Below are 27,535 nucleotides of genomic sequence, written 5' to 3'. Positions count from 1 at the left end.
ACTCAAACGCTACCTGAAAATGGCGTTGGCCGAATTTCTGTACTCGCAAATGACCTTTGCCCTTCCAGGGTTTTTTATTTCAATGATTATAACATTAAGAAACAAAAATAACTCCTATTTTTCATTGATCTAAAATTTGTTGTTTTATTATACACCAATTAGAAAAAACAAAATTCCCTATAAGATGGTACCAATAATTAATACTTTTATAATTTTAAGTCTAAGGAAAGGTTTTACCTAAATTGGCAAATAGCTCAAATTCTGAAAGATTTTGCATCTGCAACCAGTTTCTGATTTGGGTTTCCAGAGGAATTATGTGTTTTATAATCAAATTAAACAATTAATTAATTTTTAAACATGCATTAAATTACCAAATTCTTTATCAATAAAGCACATTCGTATATATCTATATACTAGTCGAATGTCCGGCGTTGCACGGATAATAGAATAATTACCTAATGAATTTGAGTAACTTACCTAAAAAGCTAGATATTTACTAAAACACTTGCTAAAGCAATACTGTGTTTTGGACCAGCTTAACAATCATTACGAGTATAGTAAACAGTCCTAGTTATTAAACCCCAAGTGCTTTAAGCGTGTATCTTAACCAATGTAATGACTATTTGCACAATGAATTTATTGTAAGTAAAATCAATTAATTGGAATGAAACGCGTAGAATGTGTATTTAAGGAAGTAGACAATGGTTTATATATAGCAATATCTTTTATCCATATAGAATACCAACAGTCCGTTTCAATTAGGAACACTTAATGACTATAAACGGTATGTGAGATGCAAAAAGTTAGATTGAGATTGTGATGGCTTTTGACTATGGTCTAATAATATGAATAATTTTATGGATTATAAAGAGTAATAAAGATGTTTAATTTTGTACACGGAACTATTTTGAACTGGCATGTGAAATGCATTACACATACATGTAATTGTAGATTCATTAGTCTTATATAATGCTGAGCAGTCTTATTGGAGTATATTTGAAGTGTGTGCATATCGATGCCTGTATAATAATATAATTCAACTTCTACTGGACAACAACAGGCGCCCATAGTTAGCCCACAAACCAGGCCTCAAACTTCAGATTGCGGCTTTTGTAAACGCATCTTTGGAATTTATAGAAGGTGTAAATTCGTTGCTAGAAATTTGTTATCAATTATTTTGTATCATCAGTAATTATCACATCCAGATATTAATAAAATTATTAAAAAGTATGAATGGAATAGCTGAGCTTGTGTTCATAACACAATGTCCATGAATGTATGATGTCGCTCGAAGAGAATGCTGTGGAGTTGTTTTGTCCATTGACATTTTATCTCCCATGTAAGCCAATGTTACAATGGCCAACTACCATTTATGTATTTGTAGTGTCTAACCCAAGATAGAAGCTTACCTTTACCGCGATAACAAATACAAAAATTATACTCAATGCAGAACATGTTTGGCACTGATGTTAAATATTAGCTAGTCATAGCCAAGTTAAAAGATGTTAAAGAGAGAAGTTCCTGAATCACTGGCTGTGTTTTTAAAACATAGAGATAATCTTTGTTTGAAAACTTTGACCTCAAGTGCCTCAATATTGAATAATGGCTTTAAAATGGACTGTATGTGCTTTTTAACTATTGCCAACTTGAAGTAAATATTTTGCAAACGTGCAGGATGTGCCAACGTTATGCACAATGCAGTAGATAAGGTAGGAGAACACAAGCTATGAGCTCAAATTTTTCACATAAAAGTCAACCAATCATGTGAAAGGCCTACAATTATGGATGATTAGTCCGAAGACCCGACTTAAGGCCCGTTCACACTATTGCTCAAATCGACACTTAGCGATTAGCGAAGGCCTTACACTGCAAGGTATTATTTAATTAAAGCGCTGAATGACAGTCACTGCCTTATGAATAGCATCTGATTCACTGCTAGCCTTTGTTACATTCTAACTGGTTCATTTTTCAGTCAACCAGCACCAGAACTTGTATCACCGTATGTTTCATCTTCACATATAGTCTTGTGACTGTTTTTGTAATTTATGTTCAAACCGCACTCTTTTGATCAACTTTTGCTACTTGTTGCAGCTTATGTGGCGTGTTTATGAATCGTTACTTGTTAATAAGTACCAGGGGTTAATGTGCAGAAATAGCATTCTCACCAAAATTGCACGAAAATATCAGCATTTGCTCAATGGTATGATTATGCTCAACTATGTCAGTTATTGTTGATTATCTGTATAACAAAATTAAGCAGCCGGCATACATTTCAGATCTTCAGATGAAGTTTGGTTTGTGAAAACAAAATTTTTGCTAGTGAACCACCCTCATTGCAGCGAAGTACTTTTTGTTACTGTTTTCAAATAACAGAGCTGACTGTTTAGTCAACAGTCAGCTGGTATAAATATGGAATGCTTTTGCAAAAAGTTGTACCAGCTGCTACGGATACGAGATAAACCTTCCTGCTTTCCTGAAATATGAGATTTTGGCTGAGTCCATCCTAGCTGGAAACTCATTTTTTTATGAGACATTAGGTAGAACCATCATTACCTTGTGCCTCATACAAACGGTCTATGGTGTTACCTACAATTACTGCTATGACGATAATTATCACAGCTGTTGTCTAAGTGTATCAGCATTGCTTACCTCCCTACTTCACTGAAGTCTTCTGCAAGACTAAACATCCCTTTCAATTCTTTTTGGATTCACTGGAGTTTTCTCGTGAGGTAGCTTTGTTCCACTATTTCATAATTTGACAGAAATGCCTACCCGTTCCGACCAGGAAAAACAGTTTTTGATTATCTGTGATTTCACTGGCCCTTTACAGAAATAACTTTCTTTTCAGTTATCTCCTCCTTCACTAAAGTCTTTTGTAGAGACAACTTCCTTTAGGTTAACTCATTCATGAACTGAGGTTCTGAGGCATGTCTTTTGCTGAAATTCAGGAATAAATTCACTTTGTCATATAGGCACATATACTACCACAGAACTTGGTAAAAGGGCTACATTTTGTAGTTTATATTTTCCAAACTGTGATTCTGCAATGACACTTGTCACTGGCAGTATCATGCTTACCAAAATTTTTTTAGTTACACTCGACAGCGTAGAGAAGAATGAGAAAGGTTTCCTCTACATGCTTGATGACAAACACATAGCTGGAAAACAGGTGCAGGCTATGGAATACACCAGGGGTTTTGTATTTAGTTAGTTTAGGTTATAGGTAACCTACATGTACACTATATAGCAGCTCTCAACAGAGGCTTTCTTGTAAAGTGATTGTTACGCACAACACTTCCGAAGCCAATTATATCGAGAACTTCGTGCTGTCGGGAAAGCATTTGGAAAGTTGACATCTTAACTGATTAGGTTGAATATTCTAGCCTTGCTTATAGCCACTTCCTGGAAGAAAATCGATAAAGTTTCTAAACAAAGTTCTTTTAATTACATAACCAAATCATGTGACTTTGCTGGTTATCTAGCTATATTCTATAGACTAAATGTCATATACATTGGTTTGACTCAGCAGTTTAGATAGACACTGTGACAAAAAGTAATTATGGAACTCATGCCACTATAATTGTGGCATAAGTTCCATGATAATTATAATTAATAATTACACATGCAATAATAATTATTCATAACTAGTATAATATTATTTTACTAGTACGATGGCGGTCCCATGCGCTGTGAGAGATCATTATGTGTAATAACTATGTGCACAATTATTCCATGACACTGTAAAGTGCTCCAGTGGCGCAGTTGGTGATGTGTTTGGCTGCAAGCAGGATATTTGAGTTGAATTCATGAGTGATACATTTTTGCTAACCTCTTCAGTGTGTCTACGGACATGACTAAAATTATAGTGAAGATTACCATGACGCATGTAATGCAAAGAATAAATTATCTTAAACTATTAATTTAGTTACATACTGCCAACCTATAGAGTGACACATGCAATTTCCAACTCCTCGTCATGCCGTAACAAGTAGGAACTAAGCTTTCATTTACTGTGTTTAACCTAATCAATATTATAACTATATCTTCATTTTGCTTAATGTTATATTTCTACTAATTGATGAAATAAAATACACACACAATAAGAATAACAGAATATGAGTTGTCAATACCGTAGTTTTAAATCTCTTTTAAGCAAACTATCTTTTGTTATTGCATTCTGGTTTTTTCGTTTTTGTCTTATATGTTTGTCTTTGATAGTCAGTAAAAAATACACATATTTCTTGTCAGCATTGTTGCTTCTACTCTTCTAGAGAAATTTATTTGCTTTTTTGTTTTTTTTTACTGACACGATGAATCTTTGACATACTACATGTGAAGACTCTGTACACAGCGCTGTGAACATTTGTCATATAATAACATGCTAATATGCATGTAGGTGACCTCAACCATGTAAGCAAGCATAAGACACATTGTTCCTTTATTCTGTAAATTCTTGTAAGCTGTGAGAACATTAAAATAGAACTCAAATAATTATAAATGATTGAGCAAGTGAACTTCAAGAAAATGTATAAAATATCTTCAGGCGCTGAAATCCAGATCCAAATATAAGCAATACTCATCAAACTATGTCATAAAAATTGTAACACGAGGTTATCAATTATGTTACTGAGTTGTGACTAAGGTAATATAATGAGTATGCAATACACGTATGTAGGCTATAAGATACAAATATCTTGAGAAATCTTCCCACGTGGCAAAATTATGAGGAACCACATGACAAAAGATAGAAAAGTTCTGACTAGAGGAAATTGAGAAGAAAGGCAGTGAGTAGGAGCAGAGAACTCAGCATTGCCTGGACCGGCGCTGAACACGTCTCTGCAGCAATTTCTTTCTTCGGCAGTTTATCATACACATGCACCTTCCAGCCCAAGCTCTCATGTGTGTAACACTGGGAGAAAAAAAGAATGTGTCATCGATACAATATGATGGCAGATATAGACAGGTGACCGGGTATAGCAAAAATAAAGAGAATCAGAGTGGCCTTGTCAGATAGATGGAATGTGATACACTATATCTGGGTGCATTTATGGCAACGTTGTGCTTGCAGTTGTATAGTTGTAAAAATGATCAGTGTAACGCAACTATCTATGGTGTATGGTCCATGAAGAGAGTGGAGTGAATAAAACTGTTCTTACCAGCCGTGTCTAAATTAGCAAGCCTAAATAATTTTGTAGCGTGTCCCAACAGAACAAACCGTAATGGAGCAATTAAATTTCTGGGTTATTATGGCTGCCAAAAGCAGAATTGTCCACTTGATTGAATTTATATATGCGTTTGCTCAAAATCTTACCTTGTCAGGAAGAGAATATAAAAACTGAACGCCAAAAATGCACTTTAAGAAAACAAGATTTTATAGCTTCACGAAGTTCAATGTTGGCTTATAAAACTGAGGATTCTAACAACATGTAAAATTTTTATATCGCACCTCTTTGGTAAGAGATTTTAACTCATGATAATTTTTTAAAAATTAGTATATGTAGTTGTGAAAATGTGCAATTTGTTAGGCTGTTTTACAGGGCCGTATTGTTCTATGAGGCAGCCTCTGCTGTGCAGAGGCAAAATTTCAGCACCCAGAACAACCAAACGGTGATTTTCTTGTTGTTTAGTGTCGACAATGTTCGGACGAAAAGTGCGAACGTATCGTGCAGAGCCCGTTTTCAGGACATTACTAGTGGTTGCGAATCCATTTCGACACCATTTTTTACTGCTGAGAAGGGAACGGAAAACAGACATTTCGGTTTTGTCTGTTCTGGATTCACATATTTAATAATAACGATTAAGTTTAAATGTGCTAGACGCTGTTGAACTGAAGAAGAGTTTTGATTTTGACGACTACCATAAATTCTGGTCTTCAAAACATTTACTTCCACTTAAGATGAATATCTTGATAGTTATGGGAAGCCAATTACTTACGGGATCATGTAGAGTAATTCTTGGTTGGCTTTACTAGCCTTATTCATATTTATTTATTTATTATTATTCTTTATTAATATTCTGACGATAGTGGATAGTCACTGGACTGATTATAATTTGCAAATGATATTTGAAATGTTTTCTTTATTATTATTGTTATATCGACGCTGCGCGAAGCAGACGTGTTTAGAACTATCTTGAAACTTTCAAGAAAAAAATGAATTTTCCGCGAGCTTTCTTCTTATTGCTCATATATCGAGTATGCTTGCTAATTTTTTTCACACTATCTTTACGTGAAAACATCTACTTCATTGCAAAGAAATCAATTCAGGATTTTCTGAGGCTGCATACACGTAACAGCTGATTTAAACTTTTCGTAATTTTGTGTTTTTTTTAATATCTGCTTGACAAGCTCTAGTCACGTATTATATGTCTATAATTTTTTGTTTAGTGAGCTATGTTATTATTTATATTTGCATGGAAATATTTATTGCAGTTTTTATTTTATGCTCACTCGTTGAACCTGTTTATCCATGGGTTAGGGTAGTACCATCAACGCCAAACCTGATCACCCAAGGCTAAAGAAGAATCTTTAACTTTGTTAAATTCCAAGTCTACCATCTTCAAATTTAAATAATCTTCAGGAAAGAACTTTGATATCACATTGAACTTTGAGTCACCCAGTGACTGGTGCTCTTATTATAGATCTAGATAGCTTAAGTTAGTTTCATTGTTCTACCATTATTTCTTCTCAGCAGAATCTCAAACCTTCTAATATTTAATTTTAAATAATCTTTAGTCTTTTATTTATAGATTTGCTGTTTAGAGTTTATTATCAAATCTTAATCAATAGTCATAATATTTTTCTTTTTTACCTCTGGCACAAGTTTACATACCACATGACATGTATTCAATAATTCGTATGGAAGGCGATACACAGCAATCTTCATGATTTTTGAGAAATCTTTTTAGTATTATGCTTGCTTGTATAAGTTGCAATAATACAATTAAAACTGCTCTCAAATAGGGTTTCTTGTGTGTGTTCTGTAAAATTGGTTCGATATTCGGGAGGGCGTTGCACACCTCTCGAACCCACCCCGCTAGCCACTCGGGCCTACAGCCCTCACAAGTCGCCTAAGGGGCTACTCAAGATATTGGCAGAGGCATCCTAAAAATGAACAATACAGCCCTGCTGTTTTAGACGTTTCAGAAATTAGCAAGCCGAGCTACAATACTCTATACCTCAAAAGTGCGATGGTGATATTATGGTCGATTTGTTTGAAATAGTGGCACATTTCCTAGCATTTTACTAATAAAATGTTACAGATAATATACGATTAGATTTAGATTAAGTTACAGGAATGAAACCCATTAGAACTATCCACGCACTTTTCTGGCAACCAGCCTTCAATGAAGTAATGCTGAACTTATTTGGTTATGAGAGAATGCCTTACGCAGTCTAATCCACAGTAAAAAAACAAATTCCTTACAGCTTACTTTATTGATATAAAATAGGAACCAGCCAAAAGTAACAGTAGCCGAAACAAAGGTCATCTGAGTGATATACTGAGTGCCGAGGATAAAATGGCATAACATAGAATGCATCAAGATAAGCCTATTTCTGCCTTATGAGCATGTTGAAAAAAATGAAAATTTCATCCGACCTAAAGGCGAGTCTCATGCATGTGATTAGCTATAACAAATATATACCTTAGGAGACAAGCGTGTATCTTCGGGGTCAAAACATTATTTGAGTTCAAATAACTATGCAATTTGGTTTTACCTCTTATCTTATAAAACAGTGAGGCAATTTATTTAATGCGTCAATGAATAAGCAAATCGGAAATCTTTGTGGGTCGCTGTAAATTTGAATTGGAACAACTATGCCGCATGTGGCACAACTTTAGTTACAAAACTGTTTACCAGAAATTAGAAAAATTACAACTAGGTTAATAGGGGAGAATTTATAAGGAACTAAACCAATGATGCGCAGTCTGAAACTAGAAGAATATATACAGTTTGACTGAGATACAGTCAAACGTCTACATTCTAAGCTGATTTGTTCCGAAATCTACTTCATATCTTAAAATGTCGTAAGTTAGAGTAACTATTTCTATAGGGATGCACTGTAATTCATTTAATCCATTCCACAGCTAGGAAACCAATAATAAATACTCTTCAATACCTCCTTAATAAATACTGAAGGTGATTACAGATTACATTATAACAAATACACTATACAAAACTATGAAAAAAGGTAAGTATAGAATTCTCAACTATATGCAAAAAAGACGTGAACAGAGTGTTTGTTCACTTATTTTAAAGACACATGAATGTAAGTTCAGAGGTGAAGGTCGTAATAAAGAAAATAGAATAACTTACTCTATCTTCACTATTTGCAATTTAAAAATTTAAACTAATTAAGTTCACATATTTATTATTTGTATATTTTTATACATTTGATTTTCAACTTTCATTAGCCTTTTCACGTTCACTTACAAAACTATAATGTTTAAAAAACTGTGAACGCTATTTGTTGAAAACTACTTCAAATGTTGGGTCAACTATCTGCTAGCCTTAGATTGAAGTGTTCACAATTAGAGGTTTGGTAAATGGGTTAAAATCGTTGGATTATTCGCTAATAGTGTTTGAAAAGCAAAAGTCAGCCAATCTACAAACTTACATTTTGAGAGAAAACTAATACAGTCAAGTGATCCAGTAGACTAGACCAAAAAAAGAGCAGTACCTGGTAGTACAAGAGATCTGGAGTATTACTATCAGGAGTGAATACAAACTCTGTGTACTCCTCTGATCCATCCGTACAGTCGAGGTACATGTCAGCTTTGAATGTCTCAAAACATTCATAAACATTGTCATTGTCCAGATCAGTGATAGCCTGAGATGTTAACTTCCACTCGCAATATCCCCCAACTGCATAATAAAGACAATAAACCAATGACAAAATGCATAACAAGGCTGCCACATTCAAAGACGTATCTACTGTATGATATATTCTAATGCTCATCTAAAAACCTATCAGACACGGTAAAAATGAAATAACAGTACAGTAATACTTCAATACTTCGCACCTCATTTTGTACACCCTTAAGTGCATCACAGATTTTCAATAGCCACAGTTTTATAGAATGTGACATGAAGGTGGGGTGAGAGTCCACATGCGCATAAAAATTGTTCAAATGAATAAAAGAGCGAGCTATTAGTCTACGAGCCTCTTAGATTAACAACTAGACTAAAAACACAAAGATCAGTGGGCAGTTATACGTATATCAAAGGCTACATAAATGAAGGTTATTGACAACAATTGCTTCAGTCAAAGGTTTCCATTATCATTAAAAAGACGAACAAGTAATAAGTTTTCAGGTAAAGCAACACGAGGAACCAAATAACTTGGCTCACAATATATAAAGTTTTTGATCTATTATATTATATGTAAAAAGAAAGGTTGATGCTACTTTGTAGCTTTTTACTTTTAAGGATTGATGCTGGACTCAATAACCATGATAAATGAGGGACCACTGTTACAGTATTCCTCTATAATATTCATTTCATACAGCCTTCTATGTTTGCACAAACAAGCTCAAACAATTATACTTAAATAAATGAAGTCAGCTTGATCTTAGAAAATGACTTACTATTCACAAGTTTCTCAATATGACTTTTATAAATGTACATTGTAGGTTATATTGATTGTTCAACCCAGAGATACATAATATACTTCATGGAGCTAGTGAAGTTATACATATACAGTGGAACCTCAGTTCTCGAACGCTTCGGTTTTCGACCAATTCGGTTTTCGACAAAAGAAAATTGAGATTTGTTCATCTCGGATTTTAAACATAAATTCAGTTCTCGACCAAGCCAGAGCATGCGCATTAGCATTAAACTTTCGGGATGCTCCGGAAACAGCATAGAAACATTTGTTAATAAAGGGAAAGCAAGTTACGCTTCATAAATTTTTTACAAAAAGGAAGGAACATCTAGGACGATGTCCCTCTACCGAAGAGATTTGCTAGAGAAAACTCCTCCAGTCAAGTTACCCTATATTGTTTTGGAGGAGGATTCTTCTTTAAAGATGTGAAGTAAACGTGCCATTGCTGTTTATATTTTCTTTTTCACACGATTTTTGATGTAACTGATCTGTTGTATTTTTCACTGTTTCGTTATCAATTTCTGCAATTTTTGGTATTATATCTTAACGTAGAATGTTTTCAATGTTTTAAGAGCAAAACATACGAAATGTTTACTTTTTGTTTGCTGTTTTCATCATCATAGATAGAAAATCTTTTATTAAAAATAAACATGATCTATATCTACCCGTTTTTATTTATAGTATGCAGTATACAGTACAGTTTATGGTGTAAAATGTTAAAAAAATACTTGACCGAAGTTGTTATTTCGGCTTGGAACGGATTAAAAGTTACATACATTAACTCTAATGGGAAAAATATTTGTTTTGGATCTCGGACAACTCGGTTTTTGAACAACCTTCTGGAACGGATTATGTTCGAGAACCGAGGTTACACTGTACTCTACATACCTAACTATAATATGATAACTTTTGACACACAAAGGTTTTCAGCATTACCTGCATAATTTACTGTCTCCCCGTCGACTTTTCCTGGATAAATAGTTCCATTAGAATTCTGCAACAGACAGGCGAGCAGTTATGACTTTTTATCGGAACTAGAAGCAATACAGGTAAAACAAATTTGTGCACAGCTTCACAGTCCGAGATATTCATAGAGACCACATCAGCTAACTCACTGTCGCATAGCCTCCTTTAATGTTGTCTGTGAAATAGAAGGGGTGATACATAGACCCCTCTGAAGGGTCTGTTCCACCACCAACAAGAAAAGTATAGGACACACCCCTCTCTAGATGCAGCTCCGGAATAAGGACGCCGTTTATATACCAGGCAATACCCCAGGATGGAAGTCCTGGAAAAGTTAACAGTTGTGCTGAACTGTTGTAAGATTTAATGTAGGATATTAGAAGGTATATCAGAACGTGTAGTATATACTCAGAGGTATATGCGAAATTGCTTAAAGAACACCGCCAGTGACATACATTAAAAAGCTTACCATGTAGTAGAAGCATCTCATTGCTGTCGAGAAGTAAATAATAAAGTCAGTTTACAGAACACTTTTGAAGCTTTGAAATTAAATGTCGAGCAGCTTAAAGATAGACTTTCTAATTTTTAAAACATTCGGAAAGGATAAAAATTGAAGAGGTTCAATTGGCAGAGAATTTTGAAACAACACTTCTGAATTTTACTAGCTAACAATTCAATTGCGAAGAGCGACAGGCAAAGAGGTGATGAGAGGCTGATAAAACGCCAGGTGGTACAGGAAATATTTGCACACCGTAAGCTATGACTGGTTTTATCCTTGGATATGAAACTAGTAGATATTACTATCTAACAGCTTCCTAAATTAAGCTTACCCGTTAAAGCCTTATAGCCTTGTTCAGAGCCAGCTTGTCCGATGTCGACGGTGAACACCTCCTGCCCCTTCTTACCATACAAATGATGAGCTGTGAATTTAGGCAACTCCACTTCGGTTTCAAGAGTAAAACTTGGGCAGTTGTCGGCAATATCACGGTTAAAATCAATTGCCATGGGAGCTATTGAAAAGATAAATTAGAGCGAGTTTTTTTTTGTAACACTTGACACCAAACCTAAAAGTTAACTGCATATCTTTTTGATATCACTAGATAAGCATAACATGTAATTGTATTAAATTTATAACTTTGTCAAAAGACAACATTAAATCATACCATAATAAATACATAAATAACTTAAAATACAATTGCGAACTGTACTTTGCAAGTAAACCACAAAACTAAAAATACAACTCACAAGAGCTGCGGCCATTAGTATAATGTTTTGCTGCCTCCATCTTTGTGTTAAGAGGTCCGACAGCCCAAACAACCTGTTGTTCAGTGCCATCAGCCATGTACTCTTTATCCTTCGAGTCACCTGAAGTATGATACGCTTGAGATATAGTGAGCGATATGGAGGTCAATGAGAATAGGCTGGCTTGATTCACAGTAAAGTTTGTGTTAGTATATTGTGGGTATTCAAAGGAATAAAATAGCTCTATATAGGCTTATAGAAATCAGATGCAATTTTCATAGAAAGGGACTTACCTGTGTTAAGGGCTCGGGTGTATTTCACTCTGGTTATACCGTAGGTAACTTCAGCAGATACATCTGTGACATCATCAATGGCAGCATTAGCAGTACTTGTATCAGGGCAAGTTCCACCGTTAGATGAACACTGATGAATAGACAGCGTGTAACATGCACATCATCAGCAAGAATAAACATAACAGCAACTAGTTGTTATGTTGTATGTTATTATTAATCAACATAATATCAACTAGTTGTTATGTTGTATGTTATTATTAATCAACATAATAACAACTAGTTGTTATGTTGTATGTTATTATTAATCAACATAATATCAACTAGTTGTTATGTTGTATGTTATTATTAATCAACATAATAGCAACTAGTTGTTATGTTGTATGTTATTATTAATGAACATAATATCAACTAGTTGTTATGTTGTATGTTATTATTAATGAACATAATATCAACTAGTTATGTTGTATGTTATTATTAATCAACATAATAACAACTAGTTGTTATGTTGTATGTTATTATTAACCAACATAATAGCAACTAGTTGTTATGTTGTATGTTATTATTAATCAACATAACAGCAACTAGTTGTTATGTTGTATGTTATTAATAATCAACATAATATCAACTAGTTGTTATGTTGTATGTTATTATTAATCAACATAATATCAACTAGTTGTTATGTTGTATGTTATTATTAATCAACATAATAGCAACTAGTTGTTATGTTGTATGTTATTATTAATGAACATAATATCAACTAGTTGTTATGTTGTATGTTATTATTAATCAACATAATAACAACTAGTTGTTATGTTGTATGTTATTATTAACCAACATAATAGCAACTAGTTGTTATGTTGTATGTTATTATTAATCAACATAATATCAACTAGTTGTTATGTTGTATGTTATTATTAATCAACATAATAGCAACTAGTTGTTGTTGTATGTTATTATTAATCAACATAATATCAACTAGTTGTTGTTGTATGTTATTATCAACCAACATAGTCAGCAAGCTATAACATAATCGATCATCAGCTCAGGCTTAATATACTATTTGAACAAACTATCAAGCAACGTGATTTACAGTTATGCCTCTACACGCAAAGAAAATTTGGTTCAAAATTTTTTTTATATTAAAATCCTCATACGTTGAAGCAGAGACTTCCATAATAATACACTGTAATTTGTTTAATTCATTACCTCTGGTAACTCCTTTATAAATACAACAGGTAATTACACACAGCATTATGTACAAACTATATTATATATAAAAAATACACTGTAATTTGTTCTCCAGTCCAAATACCTCTGGTCACTCCTTTATAAGTACAACAAGTAAACAGTCGTACATAAACCTTTTAAAACCTTATAAAAAGCTCTATACACAACAATGTGAAAGATTAAGGTAAAACCTACATAGGACATACAAATACTAGAGCATTTGAGTGATAGTCAAAAGATGGTTTTTTTCCTGTTTAGAGATAGATTGTTCAGCAATATCAATAATGATGGTTAGGAAATAGAAGTAGTAAAGTTTAAACTAATTTAGTTTATGTATTTTCCATGATTTTTATACCTTTTATTTTAAAGTTTCTTCCCTCATGAAACAGCTTAAGAAACTTCTGACTTCATATGTTAGAAATTACTTCTCAAATCAAGTGAAATACTTCATATGTTGGAAATTACTTCTCAAATCAAGTGAAATACTTCATATGTTGGAAATTACTTCTCAAATCAAGTGAAATACTTCATATGTTAGAAATTACTTCTCAAATCAAGTGAAATACTTCATATGTTGGAAATTACTTCTCAAATCAAGTCAAATACTTCATATGTTGGAAATTACTTCTAGTGTAAAGTCAAATATTTGCTTCACTATGACAACAAATGTTGCAAAATGCGTGTTGAGGTTATCGTAAGTAGATTTTTTTCTGTAATCAGAAACTATCGATTGAATTCTAAAAAATTTCAAAAATAACTGAAAGCTAAGAAAATGCTACCTGTGCCTTTGATGTGATAAAATAGTCAACTGCTCTCGGGGTGGAGCCTTCTCTGTAGTCAGCTACAACCACATCAGCGTCATTCATTTGTGGTCCAGCCGTGCTGCCACTCAGCCCAAATGCCATGTAGTCTTCATTTCGATCTGTAAAAATCATGTAATAGAACTAATTAATTAAACTGAAGGCAGAAATAGTAATATGAATCATAAATGGTTTATATTGACAAGAGCAATGTTATTTACATAATACACTGTCCTTTTCATAGACACAAAACATTGGCTAAAAAAAGAACATATTCTGCATTTACAGATTGATATTATCTATTGATTGACACATAGTCACGATTGACATATACTGCAATACTATACTATGGCATCACAATATTATATATACTTTATTGACATATTATACTACTATACTATGGCAGCACAATATAATATATAGTTTATTGACATATACTACTATACTATGGCAGCACAATATAATATATAGTTTATTGACATATACTACTATACTATGGCAGCACAATATTATATATAGTTTATTGACATACACTACTATACTATGGCATCACAATATTATATATACTTTATTGACATATGCTACTATACTATGGCAGCACAATATTATATATACTTTATTGACATACATGTATACTACTATACTATGGCATTACAATATTATATATACTTTATTGACATATACTACTATACTATGGCACCACAGTGGTATATATTCTTTACCAGCCGAATGACTGGTATTGCACAAGTATTAAAAACAGCTTATAAACAGTGGCAAGTAAAGTCTGGTATCCATATCGAATGCGAGACACTGGCGGTAATCTCATGCAAAAAAACACTTGCGGAACTAGGCTCAGCGGCCTAGCATAGAAATGGCCGCTAGCCATGCTGTCTCGAAAGTGCTGACCTTCACCTGTACAGTGCATTTTGGAAAGGTTTTGCCTGCGGCTCTTCGCGAACGTTGGACAGCGCTGAACTGTCGCGCTGATTGCTGAGAACTACCAGCAGTATTCAGTGCGTAGGTTCACATTTCACCGCTGATAGCCTGCGGTGCTGTCGCTGGTGCTTGCGGGGTATATGGTAACTGGGCTTCATGTAGTTGCCGGCAACTTGGCAATAGCCTGGCACATTGCCGATGACTGATTAGCGTAAGCTACTATCCCTTATGCTAAACTTACTAATAGAAGCCGTGAGAGCAAACTTTAGTGATGTTGCATAATGCAGAGTGCTATGCGTATTTAGACCGGCACGACGACTCTTATCGCCTAATCAATTCATTGCATTTCGCGTAGCTTAATTGGTAAGTTTAATGCCTGATGAACAAAAGGTTCCGAGATCAAACCCAGCACGAAGCGGATCTTTCATTCCTAGATTGTAATAGCTATAGCTGACCCACCGAACGGCGAACTCTGAGATTCATATAGATTAACATCTATCTGGCAATGTGCCAGGGTAATGGCAAGTGGCAGGTAACTACATTACCTGTCACTGTTTATAAGCTGATTTTTAATACCCATGCAACACTGAAAATTCTGCTAGTATACTACTATACAATGGCATCACAATAGTACATATACTTTATTTAAATGTATTACTATACTATGGCAGCACAATAGTATAAATACATTAATGTGTACTTACTGATATTGCCAGCTAGCTCAAATGTAATGGAGTCATTGGTGATGAGCCAGGAGACCTGCAACTGTTCACTCATTGCCTCACAGTTAAAACCTTCTCTGTTTATATCTGAAACAGTCACTAGAGAGTTAACTTAATCAGTTGAATACTTCTCTGTCTATATCTGAAACAGTCACTAAAGAGTTAACTTGATCAGTTGAATCCTTCTCTGTCTATATCTGAAACAGTCATTAGAGCGTTAACTTAATCAGTTGAATCCTTCTCTGTCTATGTCTGAAACAGTCACTAGTGAGTTAACTTAACCAGTTGAATCCTCCTTTGTCTATGTCTGAAACAGTCACTAGTAAGTTAACTTAACCAGTTGAAACCTTCTCTGTCTATGTCTGAAACAGTCACTAAAGAGTTAGCTTAATCAGTTGAATACTTCTCTGTCTATATCTGAAACAGTCACTAGAGAGTTAATTTGATCAGTTGTATCCTTCTCTATCTATGTCTGAAACAGTCACCAGAGAGTTAACTCAGCCATAGCTAGCTCCCTTTCAATGACTTTTATGCTTTTAGTGTCATCAGACAATCATACCCTTACTAAAGAAGTGTCTCAAAGGTCTCATTGAAAAGTTGGCTGATGTATTACTACCTATGTTAGTAAAGTGTTTCATAAAGATGCCCTTTACCAATACAGCCTCAATGTAAAAACACTAGTGAGTTTTTGCCAGCAGTTTAGCATCGAGTAAGTGCACTCGGCGTGATAAAAATGTTCAAATATAGACACAGACAGCAAGGCTGATTAAAATATATCCATTGGAAACCAATCACACAGTAGTCGATCTACGTTAGCAATCTTGCCTTGCAAAGAATAGACTAGAATTTCTTTTGCTCATTTTTTGCGGCATGTTTCAAGAAAAAGAAGACAAAAAATAGAAAATTTAGTGAACCATCATAAAATTAACTAGTAAAGCATAACAAATTGTTATAAGGAATAAAATGAACAGTGATTATGTTGTTTAAGTTCATCAAGTTTCAGTATCGCAGATGAGCAAAATACAGCTATTCGCTATTGTCTAACTTGAGTGTTTCAACAAACTACATTGTATGTCTAGTTGTTAAATTTTACAGAAGTATTTTTGTAGTCAGAATTGGTTAGATTGTATAAAGACAGGTCGCTCTCTCACCATTTGATAAACCTTTAGATATAAATTGTTTTGTTAGTTACGGCACAGTTGGTTAGGTTTATTCCCTGGTTAACCAATCAGTGAGGTAGATGCTTGAGCGATTATCATGAGTAATAATAGATGTGCCAGAAGTAGAGTTGGTTAAAGTCAGTGACATGTGTTTACACTTACCGCATTAGCAAATGTTCACAAATCTGTTAGTATGTTCACAGTTAGAGAGAGAGCCTAGTTTTGAGCCAAAACTTTCATACCAACAGAAGATAATGGCTTATCAAAAAGGCAACTGCAATGCAAACATTGCAAAAATACAGCGCAAAAGAAAAGGCTACCAAGATAATCGCCACAATGCACTGAAAAAGTTTAACACAAAAATGCAGTAAAATTTGAGCTAACAATTTTTAACTCAAAAAGACATTCTATATACAAAACAGCTTTCCAAACACAAAACGAATGCTCCGTCTGTTGCTGAATAAAGCTAGCTCACAAAAATGTCAATATCACTACTTCATTGTTAAATTGTTGTGCGAATTGTTTTAAGAAAATGTAATGGTAGTTTGCATAAAGTAACAATCCATCAATTTTTCCTAAATTGGTATATTTGAATTACGGAATATACCTATTTGTCATTTCCTCTTTTTAGAGTGCTAACCTTATTTATATGTTACTTCAAACTACTTAACAGTCTACCTGCTGCTGTAGCATTCATGTGCCGGTAACAATATAGCTTCGAATGCCGCGTAGAATTCATGTGCTGGTAACAATATAGCTTCGAATGCTGCATAGCATTCATGTGCCGGTAACAATATAGCTTCGAATGCTGCATAGCATTCATGTGCCGGTAACAATATAGCTTCGAATGCTGCATAGCATCTGTAAACTAGAACCTCAAGGACAAAATTATTCTTAGCAATATTAGCTAAAAAATCCTAGTCAACAATTGTATATGGGGTTGTCTTCCCGATAGAAATGAATTACTACAACATTGTTCTGAATCTGTAATAAAAAATTGTTAAGGATAATTAATCACATCAATTAATTATTGCTCAATGGTGACTTGCATTTCTTCAGGGAAAAATGTGGTTTAGGTGTTGATACGGTTTGTGTGCTTTATGAGCGAGAATGAGGAAGAATGATGACTCAAACATGCCAATTCCAACATGTTTTGAGTGTGTCACGCTACAGATGAAAAGCAAATCCAAATACATCTCTGAAATGTGATTTGAGCTGCAAATTGCAATTGCAAACCGCAAATTGCAGAAAAGCAAATTCTCTCACCTATTTGTCCTATGTGAGGAGGTACATTGAGGTCATCTGGGAAGGTGACCTCACCGAAATTGTGAGAGTAGGATATGCAGAACATGCTGAGCCATTTTAGCTCTGTTGCCGAGATGGCACTGGGTAGGGTGAGCAGCACATCCCTGTCAGCGTACTGGGTTGCCTTTCGATCTCTACATGGTATAAACAACGGGAATATAGCACATGTATGCAGTTTGTCATCATCAGAAAATAATGCTAGGTGGAGAGAATGCCTAGACGAATCTTTCTGTTTATTTGAAGGACAAAGCAATGCAAATGAACAGCGACCATGAAGACTACAAGCCACCACTTTATGGTCACACATTTAGACCCCTTTACAAAGTTCAATTTACTATTGATGACAAATGAAACTGACTTACGACCAAAAATGATGCTTGACTTCCACTCGGACTTACCAAACGAGATTTTTTTAATCAGAAAAGAATCAAAAAAGAATTTTTCTCATAGAAATACTTATAAGCAACATCGAATTAGAAGCCTTTGTTAAATCATAAATTAGGTGTTGTTAGCCAACTTTTAAGACCATCATCAGCACTGCAGTCATCCCCAAGCCTCAGATTTGTCAAATAAAAGGCCAACTATATAATCAGCAAAAGTTTATAAAACTTATGCTTAAAATCTACTAAAGCCTGATAGCTTTTCTTACAAACAGACAGAACTCAAAATACTTCTTATTTGATAAGTCTCTTTCGCTATACAATGTTTTGTATTCAAATAACATACATGTACTTCTAACCTAATAAAATACACAACAATATTTGACTGATATCAAAACTTTAACAGCTCGTTATACATCAGAACACATTGATCTCTCAAAACACAAAACTCACTGATAATACAATCCTTTGCACCTCAAACTGGCTAATAGCTTTGGCAGATCTGAAGACCTATCTGATAAAATTAAGACTAACTCAAACAGTTGTAAATGCAATGTTCTAGTCTAATAGTTGCACGTAAATACTGTTAAAATAAAAATTAGGATATTAGTTCATAACTTCATATACTTACACGATACCATTCTCATCAGGAATCTTTCCATAGGGAGCTTGTTGAATCTTCACCTGATCAGTCACACCGACATAAAAGAATGCATCTACAAACGATACCCTTCGTGTACACTTTAGACCCTACACTTGTCTTGTATGTATGTGCAACTTTTTATTGGCATTTAATTAGTAATCATCAACAAAATAGAAATCTCACGAAAGACCAAACAAGAACAGCAGCAATGTATGATATACGAATAAACGGAGGCTGGACCAGAAGGCAGTTCTTTGCATCGCACCATTGAGCTGTAATAAGCAGCTTTACAAGCTGCAGATGAAGTCATCCACATGTATTTAATCTATCCATCGACTGAGACATCAAACCAGTTATGAGCTAGTTACTCCTTACTTTTTACACAACATTATGCTAGGATACCAGCTCTCAAGGCCAACTTGATTCCCTTCAATATATAACTGTGCCTAGTCTACCTTCAGCACAAGTAGCAAGGGAACAACATATTCACTTATACTTGAAACAATGACAGGCTAGGTAGGGGTGAGAAATGGACATGGCTGAAAGTGGTCACAACAATTTTAAGATTTAAGTATACTTACAGATTTTATCACATTCATCCACGAAGAAAGTGAAAAATAGACAAAGTGGAACACAAACTTCCCAAATACTAGTTGAAGAAATGGGTGACAAGCATTGAAAACTCCTACATAGAAAATAGTACCTGACCTATAGACTTCAATGCAGCGCCCGTATTGGGTAAACCAATCCAAATGTCATCAAATGCACAGCCTCAATTGAGGTGATTAAGCTGACTTCGAGCAGTTAGCCATCATCTCAGATGTCTATGCAACTAGAATTCTCAAGTGTTTTTATGTACCTGGTCCTTGTCCATCGTACCGGAAGCTTCTAATCAGAATTGTTCGATCATCAATAACGGTTACTTCCTGAGAGCGTACCTTGTGGGCCCGAGAAGTGAATGTGCCGATATCCTGCTGAGCTGGTGCTACAAAGCCTTGTGGAATGGAAGCTCCTCCATACAACTCCTGAAATGAAACAGTGAGATACCGAGTATATTACACACATTCAGATGAGTAGAATAAAATGCTTGGAATGAATAACTGCAGTGAGAGAGGAATGCTAGAGTATATGGTGTGAAAGAAAACAACTCTGGAGAAAACCATGGAACAACAAAATTGGCTAACAAAACAAACATAGCAAATGGCATATAACACTATACGCATACATACTAGCGCAAACATCATAAAAAACTACATGCACCTGATGTAGTATGAGCACACTACAACTATATGATACAACCACACTATAACTACACGATAACCACACTATAACTACACTATAACTAAATTATTAACTACACTATAACTACACTATAACTACACTATAACTACACTATAACTACACTATAACCACACTATAACCACACTATAACCACACTATAACTACACTATAACTACACTATAACTACACTATAACCACACTATAACTACACTACTAATGAGACGTTAAAAGGAAGTGTAATATACATGTGGTAAACTCATTTGTCCTTCAATGTTGCCAGCTGAAAGCCAGTTACAGCACCGACTTTCCACTTAATCATCGACTTTCCACTTAATCATCGACTTTCCACTTAATCATCGTCAAAGCCACCCTCCAAATAACACTAATTTACCTCATAATATGCCATACTAAGTACCGCATACTATCGATCCTTGTATTTATTATGCTAGATACTGAAGCCTATTCCGAACTAGTTACACCAGGGATACCATAAATCTACATGTTGTGTTGTATGTTATGGAGCAGATAGCGCAGCAGTGTACCCACCTGGCTGTCTGTATTACCAACAGCGATGTAACTGAAGTCTGAGATCTCATCCCCGTCGGACAGGTCAAATATAATGTCTTCACCGTTGTAGCTTTTCAGCGGGCCCCTGACAAAGATGACACAAGTTCATTCATTGACTTTATACTATTTCATGAATAGCAGCAATATTTCAACAGCCTTCTTTAAAAGCTCGCTATAAAAAAAGTTATAAAACTCTAATGTGGAAACTAGCTTTTTTACACTCAAATTGAACAATAAATACAAACAATTCTATTTCTTTTTATATCAATGGAACAACAGCTCCTACTAAACCTTCTATATTCGGATAGAAATTAATTACGGTTCATAACATTATGTTCATGAGCCTACAAGACCAAAGCGGAACAGTCCCTAGGTATGAATAAAAATATTGCTGCGTCACGAATAGCTTGCAAATTCAATTGATGGTCTTATAAAAGAGCTCATTCATGAGTGAATACGCATGTATTGATAATTATAATGACATCAGTGTTGTACAGCTAAAGATAAAGAACGGTGTAGGAAAAATGGAATGCAGTTTGGTTAAGAAGAATAGCCCATAAACCTTAATCATATACCGTACTCATAGAATATAAACTAGGATGAGATTCAGAATTTACTGAAAATACACGCCTGACTATGACTACTCCCTATACGGATGGCAGAATAGATGGAATGTTGAGTCAAGTAACCATGAAATCAACATAATAGTTTCCTCTTATTCAGAGCCATTTTTAAATCCATAGTTTCATTTCCACACTAAGAAATAAAACTTTTATTTTTCACACCTTCTCACTGATCAATTACACATCTGATAGATGTTTATCTTCAGCCATAACAAACCATGCAGGAGATAAAAACAGTCTTGTATCAGCAATTGATTGTGTTAGCAATAGGACTGCAACAACACTTACGCCATTACTGTAACTGTATTACTGAGGTCTCCTGAGGTCTTTGCATTCTCAAATGTCTTTCCTTTACCCATGAGAATCGCAGTCCCTGTAAAAAATTGTATAACTCGTGTAATTCTGATGTAAGTCTGTACATAGAGGAGAAATTTACTTGTTTTTTACCAAGATAGTGACAGACCATGAAATACACATTCAGAGATCAACATTTACAATTTACTACGGCCGAAGAAGGTATCAACGCATGCCAACAAGCAGAATGCATTGATAGCGTAACATTTCAGCATGGAACTCTGAAGCTGAAATACTTGTGGAAGCAAAACCGCAAGTATAGCTGTTAAAACCAATCTCATGGTTACTAATGACTGTTTTTAAGCCATCAATTTGCTCTAGTTTACCACAAATGCCTCTTATTAAAAAACTGGTAGGAACAAGGAAGACGAATTGCTACCAACTTACCATTTGTGATTACAAGTATAGAAACCTATACCTGTAATCACAAAAAATGAGCATGATACGTTCACAGCATTAAAATTATGAGCTACTCATTCAGCCAAAGAAATCTTATGGAGTTTCAGGTCTCGGAAGCATTTTCGTGAAAACTGCTTATGAAAAATGGTTATTAAATTAGGCATCAGATGTATTTACATCATAACTGCTGTCAGAGAAACATCAAATAGTTGACAGCAATCTAATACAGAGTAAAAACTACCAACCTCCAGTGGTGATATAAAAACCCTCTATTCTAAAATATGGTAAAGCCAAAGGAGAGCACCAACAGTAGAGTCCTATGCTTCAGATACAAAATGATGCGCCGGTAAAATTTCCACTAAACCTAATTTTTGAGTTTCTACAAAATGTCCACAATTGAGCTAGAAATAATGTTATTGTAGTCAGCACAATAGTAATATAAGTGTTGACAAGCTGTTTAAATGCTTTCATACAAAATTTGTGTCGACATTCAAAGATAATTCTCTGTTTTAGCTAAAGGTGCTGGGTTCTCTGGGTAATCGTTTAGCGTATAGTTAAAATTATCTATTGTTGACAGAGACCATGCAGACATACAAATAAACTTGGAGTTATCGGCCGCATGTGTCACTTTCAACAAAAAGCGATTGATACGGGAATTACCCTATTAATTAGAGGACAGTTCACAGATGCATCCACTAAGAGAATGTTTAACATCCGCCACACAGATCTAATAAATAGCAAGAAGTGGTTGATTATTTTAGCCTAAAAAAATTAACTATTCACAAAGACCTGGGCCACAGCTTTAGGGTTCTTGCATTGTAAGGTGTGCCTCACAGAGAAATGCAATAGATGCTGCCTTTATAAAAACTGAGTAGAGTAACGCCCATTGATAGAAAACATGCATGCACCAGCAAGAGCTGTCATCCGGGATTAATAATTTTGGGATCAATTATTGGATTAATTTTAGGATAAATAATCTGGGATTTACAGACTTCGTAATGCTTTTAGTCCACTATAACCAACGCTTACCTTATAACAACTGTCTTCGGTGTATGTGTTTTATTGGGTCTTCGATAGGGTAATTATTGTGTAGGTCACATACCGCTGAAAGCGACATGCAAAGGATAACTCCCTGTTTAGGAATAAGCATGGGCCTTAGTCTATAACAATTCTTCCAATTCAATTATTATATAGCTGTGAAGAATATGCTATTGGAATCCAAATGGCAAATGCTTACCTCAAATGCATAACCTTTATGCATAGAAAATCTGAAAGCGCCATTAATTTTATGACCATAGACTAAAAACTTCAGTTTATATGACAGACTTTTATTTAGAATAGAACTTTAAAAGGGATGCCAGCAATCATTATCACAACACAGCTACCATGTTATTTTATATTTACACATGGGTTTATGTGAATGTACAACAGTGTGCAAAAACATATACCTGTATAAACATACAGTGGACCCTCGGTTACGGCATCCCTGTCTTACAGTTCTTTCGCCTTAAAATGTGGAACACGAAGCGCTTCCGACCCTTCATTACGGCATTTTCGCCACCACACGACATTGACATATCTCTCCAAAATTCAAATTCGAACTGCATTGCTCAGTTTTTCTTGTTGAAATAGTTTGAAAAAAAAGTTTTAGTAAAGTCGGCTGAAAGATACAGTGAAAGCGAGGCCAAACCGGAAACAGATAATAAAAATGAAGATGGTGATCAAATTTAAGTTTAGTAAAATATTAAAACTTAGCTTAAAGTGTGCGTGGTTAATAAGCTAAATTTATTTAAGGTAAATTCAGAGCTTATGTTATGTTACGTAGAGTCACAAAATGCTGCACTGAATGCACTGCTGTTTGAGTCTCTCACACCGCGGTTAGCGACTACGTCTGTCCCGAAGGTGAGAACTCCATACTGTACTTTGCAATGTCACAATTTATTGCCGACCATAACTACTGAATAGGTAGCTATAGTTACTAAGGTTAACATACTATTTTGTTACTAATTTTTAATATGTACAGTACTTGTATGTAAATTTTTGATGATTTTTACCGGAGGAGGGGATTTAGATAATTAGATAATTACTATTGGTTCCTATACCCCTTCATACAAAATTTTTGCTTTACGATCCCAACACTAGAACGAATTAATGTCGTACGGTGGGGTTCACTGTATTTTTATTGTTTATTAATCTACTTCCAGTTTCACCTCATGCCCTTATTTATAGAGAACCCAAACCTGGAGTTACCAACCTGCACCATCTCCAGAAGGTGAGAAAGAGAAGCCTATTATCTGAATGGTATTCTTATCAACTGCGTAGATGCTGCCGGCCAAACCATTAGAAGCGCTGCTTCCCCAGCCCGTCGCTATCTCTTTTCCATAATACTTCCCATCAACTGAGAGAACAGTCACTATAAAAAAGTGAATGAATCGTAAACAGTCCATTATGTGAAGATGAAATACAGTACATAATTCGGAGAAGAATTTTACACAGCTAAAGTTAATGTACTAAACATAAATTTTAAAATCAAATAAAATTCCATTTCATTAAGTTTATTACACAACAACCAAAAATCATACAACGAAAATCAAACTCACCGCACAGTACAGCCAACTGAATAAGAAGTGCCATGACTGTAAACATACAAACAATTCAACATGTCAGTAATATGTCAGAATGAGCTAGACAGTTCTTTATAAAATCAGGAAACTCATCGCAGATATCCAAGTAATGAACAAATTACTATATAGTCAAAGTCATTGAAAGTTGCAACAAGTGGTAGTTGTTGAATGTTGCAATAAGTGGTAGTTGTTGAATGTTGCAATAAGTGGTAGTTGTTGAATGTTGTCGCAAACAGATACAACAACTGATATCTATTGAAGCTATATATTTCTATGAGTAAAAGATTGAAACAGTGTTCTAGAATTAACATGCCAGTTGTTGAGTGCAGCTATCAGTTTCCAATAAAGATTTTAAACATTCTCTTGCTCACAACACCAACAATTATCTATTTTTTAATATCATACAAAGAGAAAACCACTGAGATATTGTCAAGGTTGAGATATTCCCTTGAGTAGTGACACTAGGCCATTAAATTCATTGCCCTGGTTCAACCTCAATCAAATACTGGACTTCTCCATGTGTTTAGCAATATACTGCCAAGGATACTCGTTAGTACTATACTTTGGCTCAGTCTTACCAACAAAGAAACAAAAATATATTCATTTTACTCAAGTACAAACATAGTTTCCAAAGGTTAGTCAAATTTGATGCAAGATACAATTCCTTCTTTATATAATAGGGATACTAGCATACCAAAGACCAGCATACAGCTTCCTCTTTAACTAGATAAAGCAATAAATCTAGTTTGCTATAAACATGGCTATAACAGAAGACCTCCAGAAGATATTTTAATTGCTATGACTTGACACAGAGATGAACAACAAAAAGACAAACACTGAGATTTATATATATAGAAGAAAAATGCTTTACAAGTGATTCAATATTATTGTCCACCTGTTAAAAATTAGATGGCATCTATCAACAGACCCAAAGCATCCTCATCATTGTTTGCTAGTTATTGAGAACAAATAGCAGAAATTTAGTTTGAAAGTAACATGCTGAAAATTTGCTTGACAGTTGCATAATATATTTCAGAATGTTTACAAATTTCAAAAACCAGAGAACTACAACTGCTTGGAAATTGTGCGTTAGGGTTTTTTCTTTTAACATTTCTCGTGTACTAACAACAGGGTATTTATGAAAAAATGGCACCTTAAAGATAATTTTAATAGCTAGCTACATTTGAATATGTATCATAAAAGGAAGTAGTAGCAGAATAGTAGAAAGAGTATTGGTTTGATATATATACGTTTTAAAGATGAAAAAATATAATCAAGCGAAGACCAGCTGTACAACTGTATAAAACTAATAGAGAGATGAGAGCTGTAAGGCTACGGCCAAACCAACACAGTAGACCTCGTGCTAAAAAGATGACATTAATGGAGAGATCAAGTAATTCAAAATGCAGTCTAAACCTCAAGGGCAAAAACATGCAGCTCTCTAGTATAATTGTATTGAATTTACAAGTGGGGTTGATAAATTGTTTATAAAAAAATTTAATAAGCGAAATTTTCAAGCCAAGTACGCTATACCTAGTTTGCTGACATCTTGACATACCTAGCTATAGCTGCTTCTTGAATAACCTAAACTTAACTAGCAATTACATGTACAAAGAAATAGTACATATCCTCGCTGATGTGATTGGAACTTAGCAAATGAGTATTTCTCCTCCTGAGCTAGGCATCTATATCGACCCTTATAAAATAACTAATAGAAGCAACCTTCATAAAATACAAAATAACTGGGTTAAGCAGTGAGCAAAGAGTTACCAGGAATATATATCATTACTAATAGGACATCATCCTATTACAAGTATCTGCAAGATATTTAATTATTTTTAAGAACACGAAATAGTTAGCTTGACAATTCAGCTTGACAGCCTATATCACAGTCTTTAATTGAACCAACTACAAAAGTGTTTGTTCAAACAAAATGTCAATGGAAATGTGATATGCTACAGAACCACTATGGGAATTTGTTAGAAACATTAGGACATCCACTGCATTGAATCTATGGTGATAGGATACAGCACACCTTTTTTGGGTACTAATGAATGGCTTTAATTGGTGAAGTTATTTCACCAAATGACTCGAAAGAAAGCAGACATCGTTGCTAAGTCTTGAGAACGGTTAACTTTTCTTTATTTTTGGTAGAAGATTGCTAACAGATTAAGATATGGTTAGCCTATGTATTCCAAAATTTTTAGGGTTTATGTCTTGTGGCATTATAGAAGGCCAAAAATTTGCTAAATACGTTACCAAGATTGCAGGTTATTCTCCTATTCCGTGCATAGAAGTAAGGCACCGCTGCGACTCGGCCACTCCGAATCTTCCTAGATTTACTGCCGCAAATGCTCAATCGCTACAATACACTGTATTAGTCGAACTAAGCTTACTGAATCCTGAATTTCC

The 27,535-nt window shown here is 34.6% G+C and overlaps 1 protein-coding gene across 1 annotated transcript; it reads right to left on the bottom strand.

Moving 5' to 3' along the window:
• Positions 1-4,421: 4,421 nt before the first annotated feature.
• LOC137410628 (protein Skeletor, isoforms B/C-like) lies at positions 4,422-27,528 on the bottom strand. Its single transcript, XM_068096081.1, has 17 exons — positions 27,383-27,528; positions 25,100-25,135; positions 24,754-24,912; positions 22,035-22,119; positions 21,103-21,208; positions 20,135-20,300; positions 19,264-19,348; positions 18,214-18,386; positions 15,770-15,874; positions 14,109-14,251; positions 12,103-12,232; positions 11,813-11,932; positions 11,398-11,577; positions 10,720-10,892; positions 10,541-10,598; positions 8,681-8,865; positions 4,422-4,909 (listed from the first exon to the last, which is right to left on the bottom strand). The coding sequence occupies exons 2-17, from the start codon at positions 25,131-25,133 to the stop codon at positions 4,760-4,762; spliced, it is 2,052 nt and encodes a 683-aa protein (XP_067952182.1). The 5' UTR covers positions 25,134-25,135; positions 27,383-27,528; the 3' UTR covers positions 4,422-4,759.
• Positions 27,529-27,535: the final 7 nt, after the last annotated feature.

The sequence above is a fragment of the Watersipora subatra genome, chromosome 1, assembly GCF_963576615.1.
Source record: "Watersipora subatra chromosome 1, tzWatSuba1.1, whole genome shotgun sequence".
NCBI lineage: Eukaryota > Metazoa > Bryozoa > Gymnolaemata > Cheilostomatida > Watersiporidae > Watersipora > Watersipora subatra.
The sequence above is the reverse complement of the archived record's forward strand: the minus strand, read 5'-3'. Positions and strand labels throughout refer to the sequence as shown.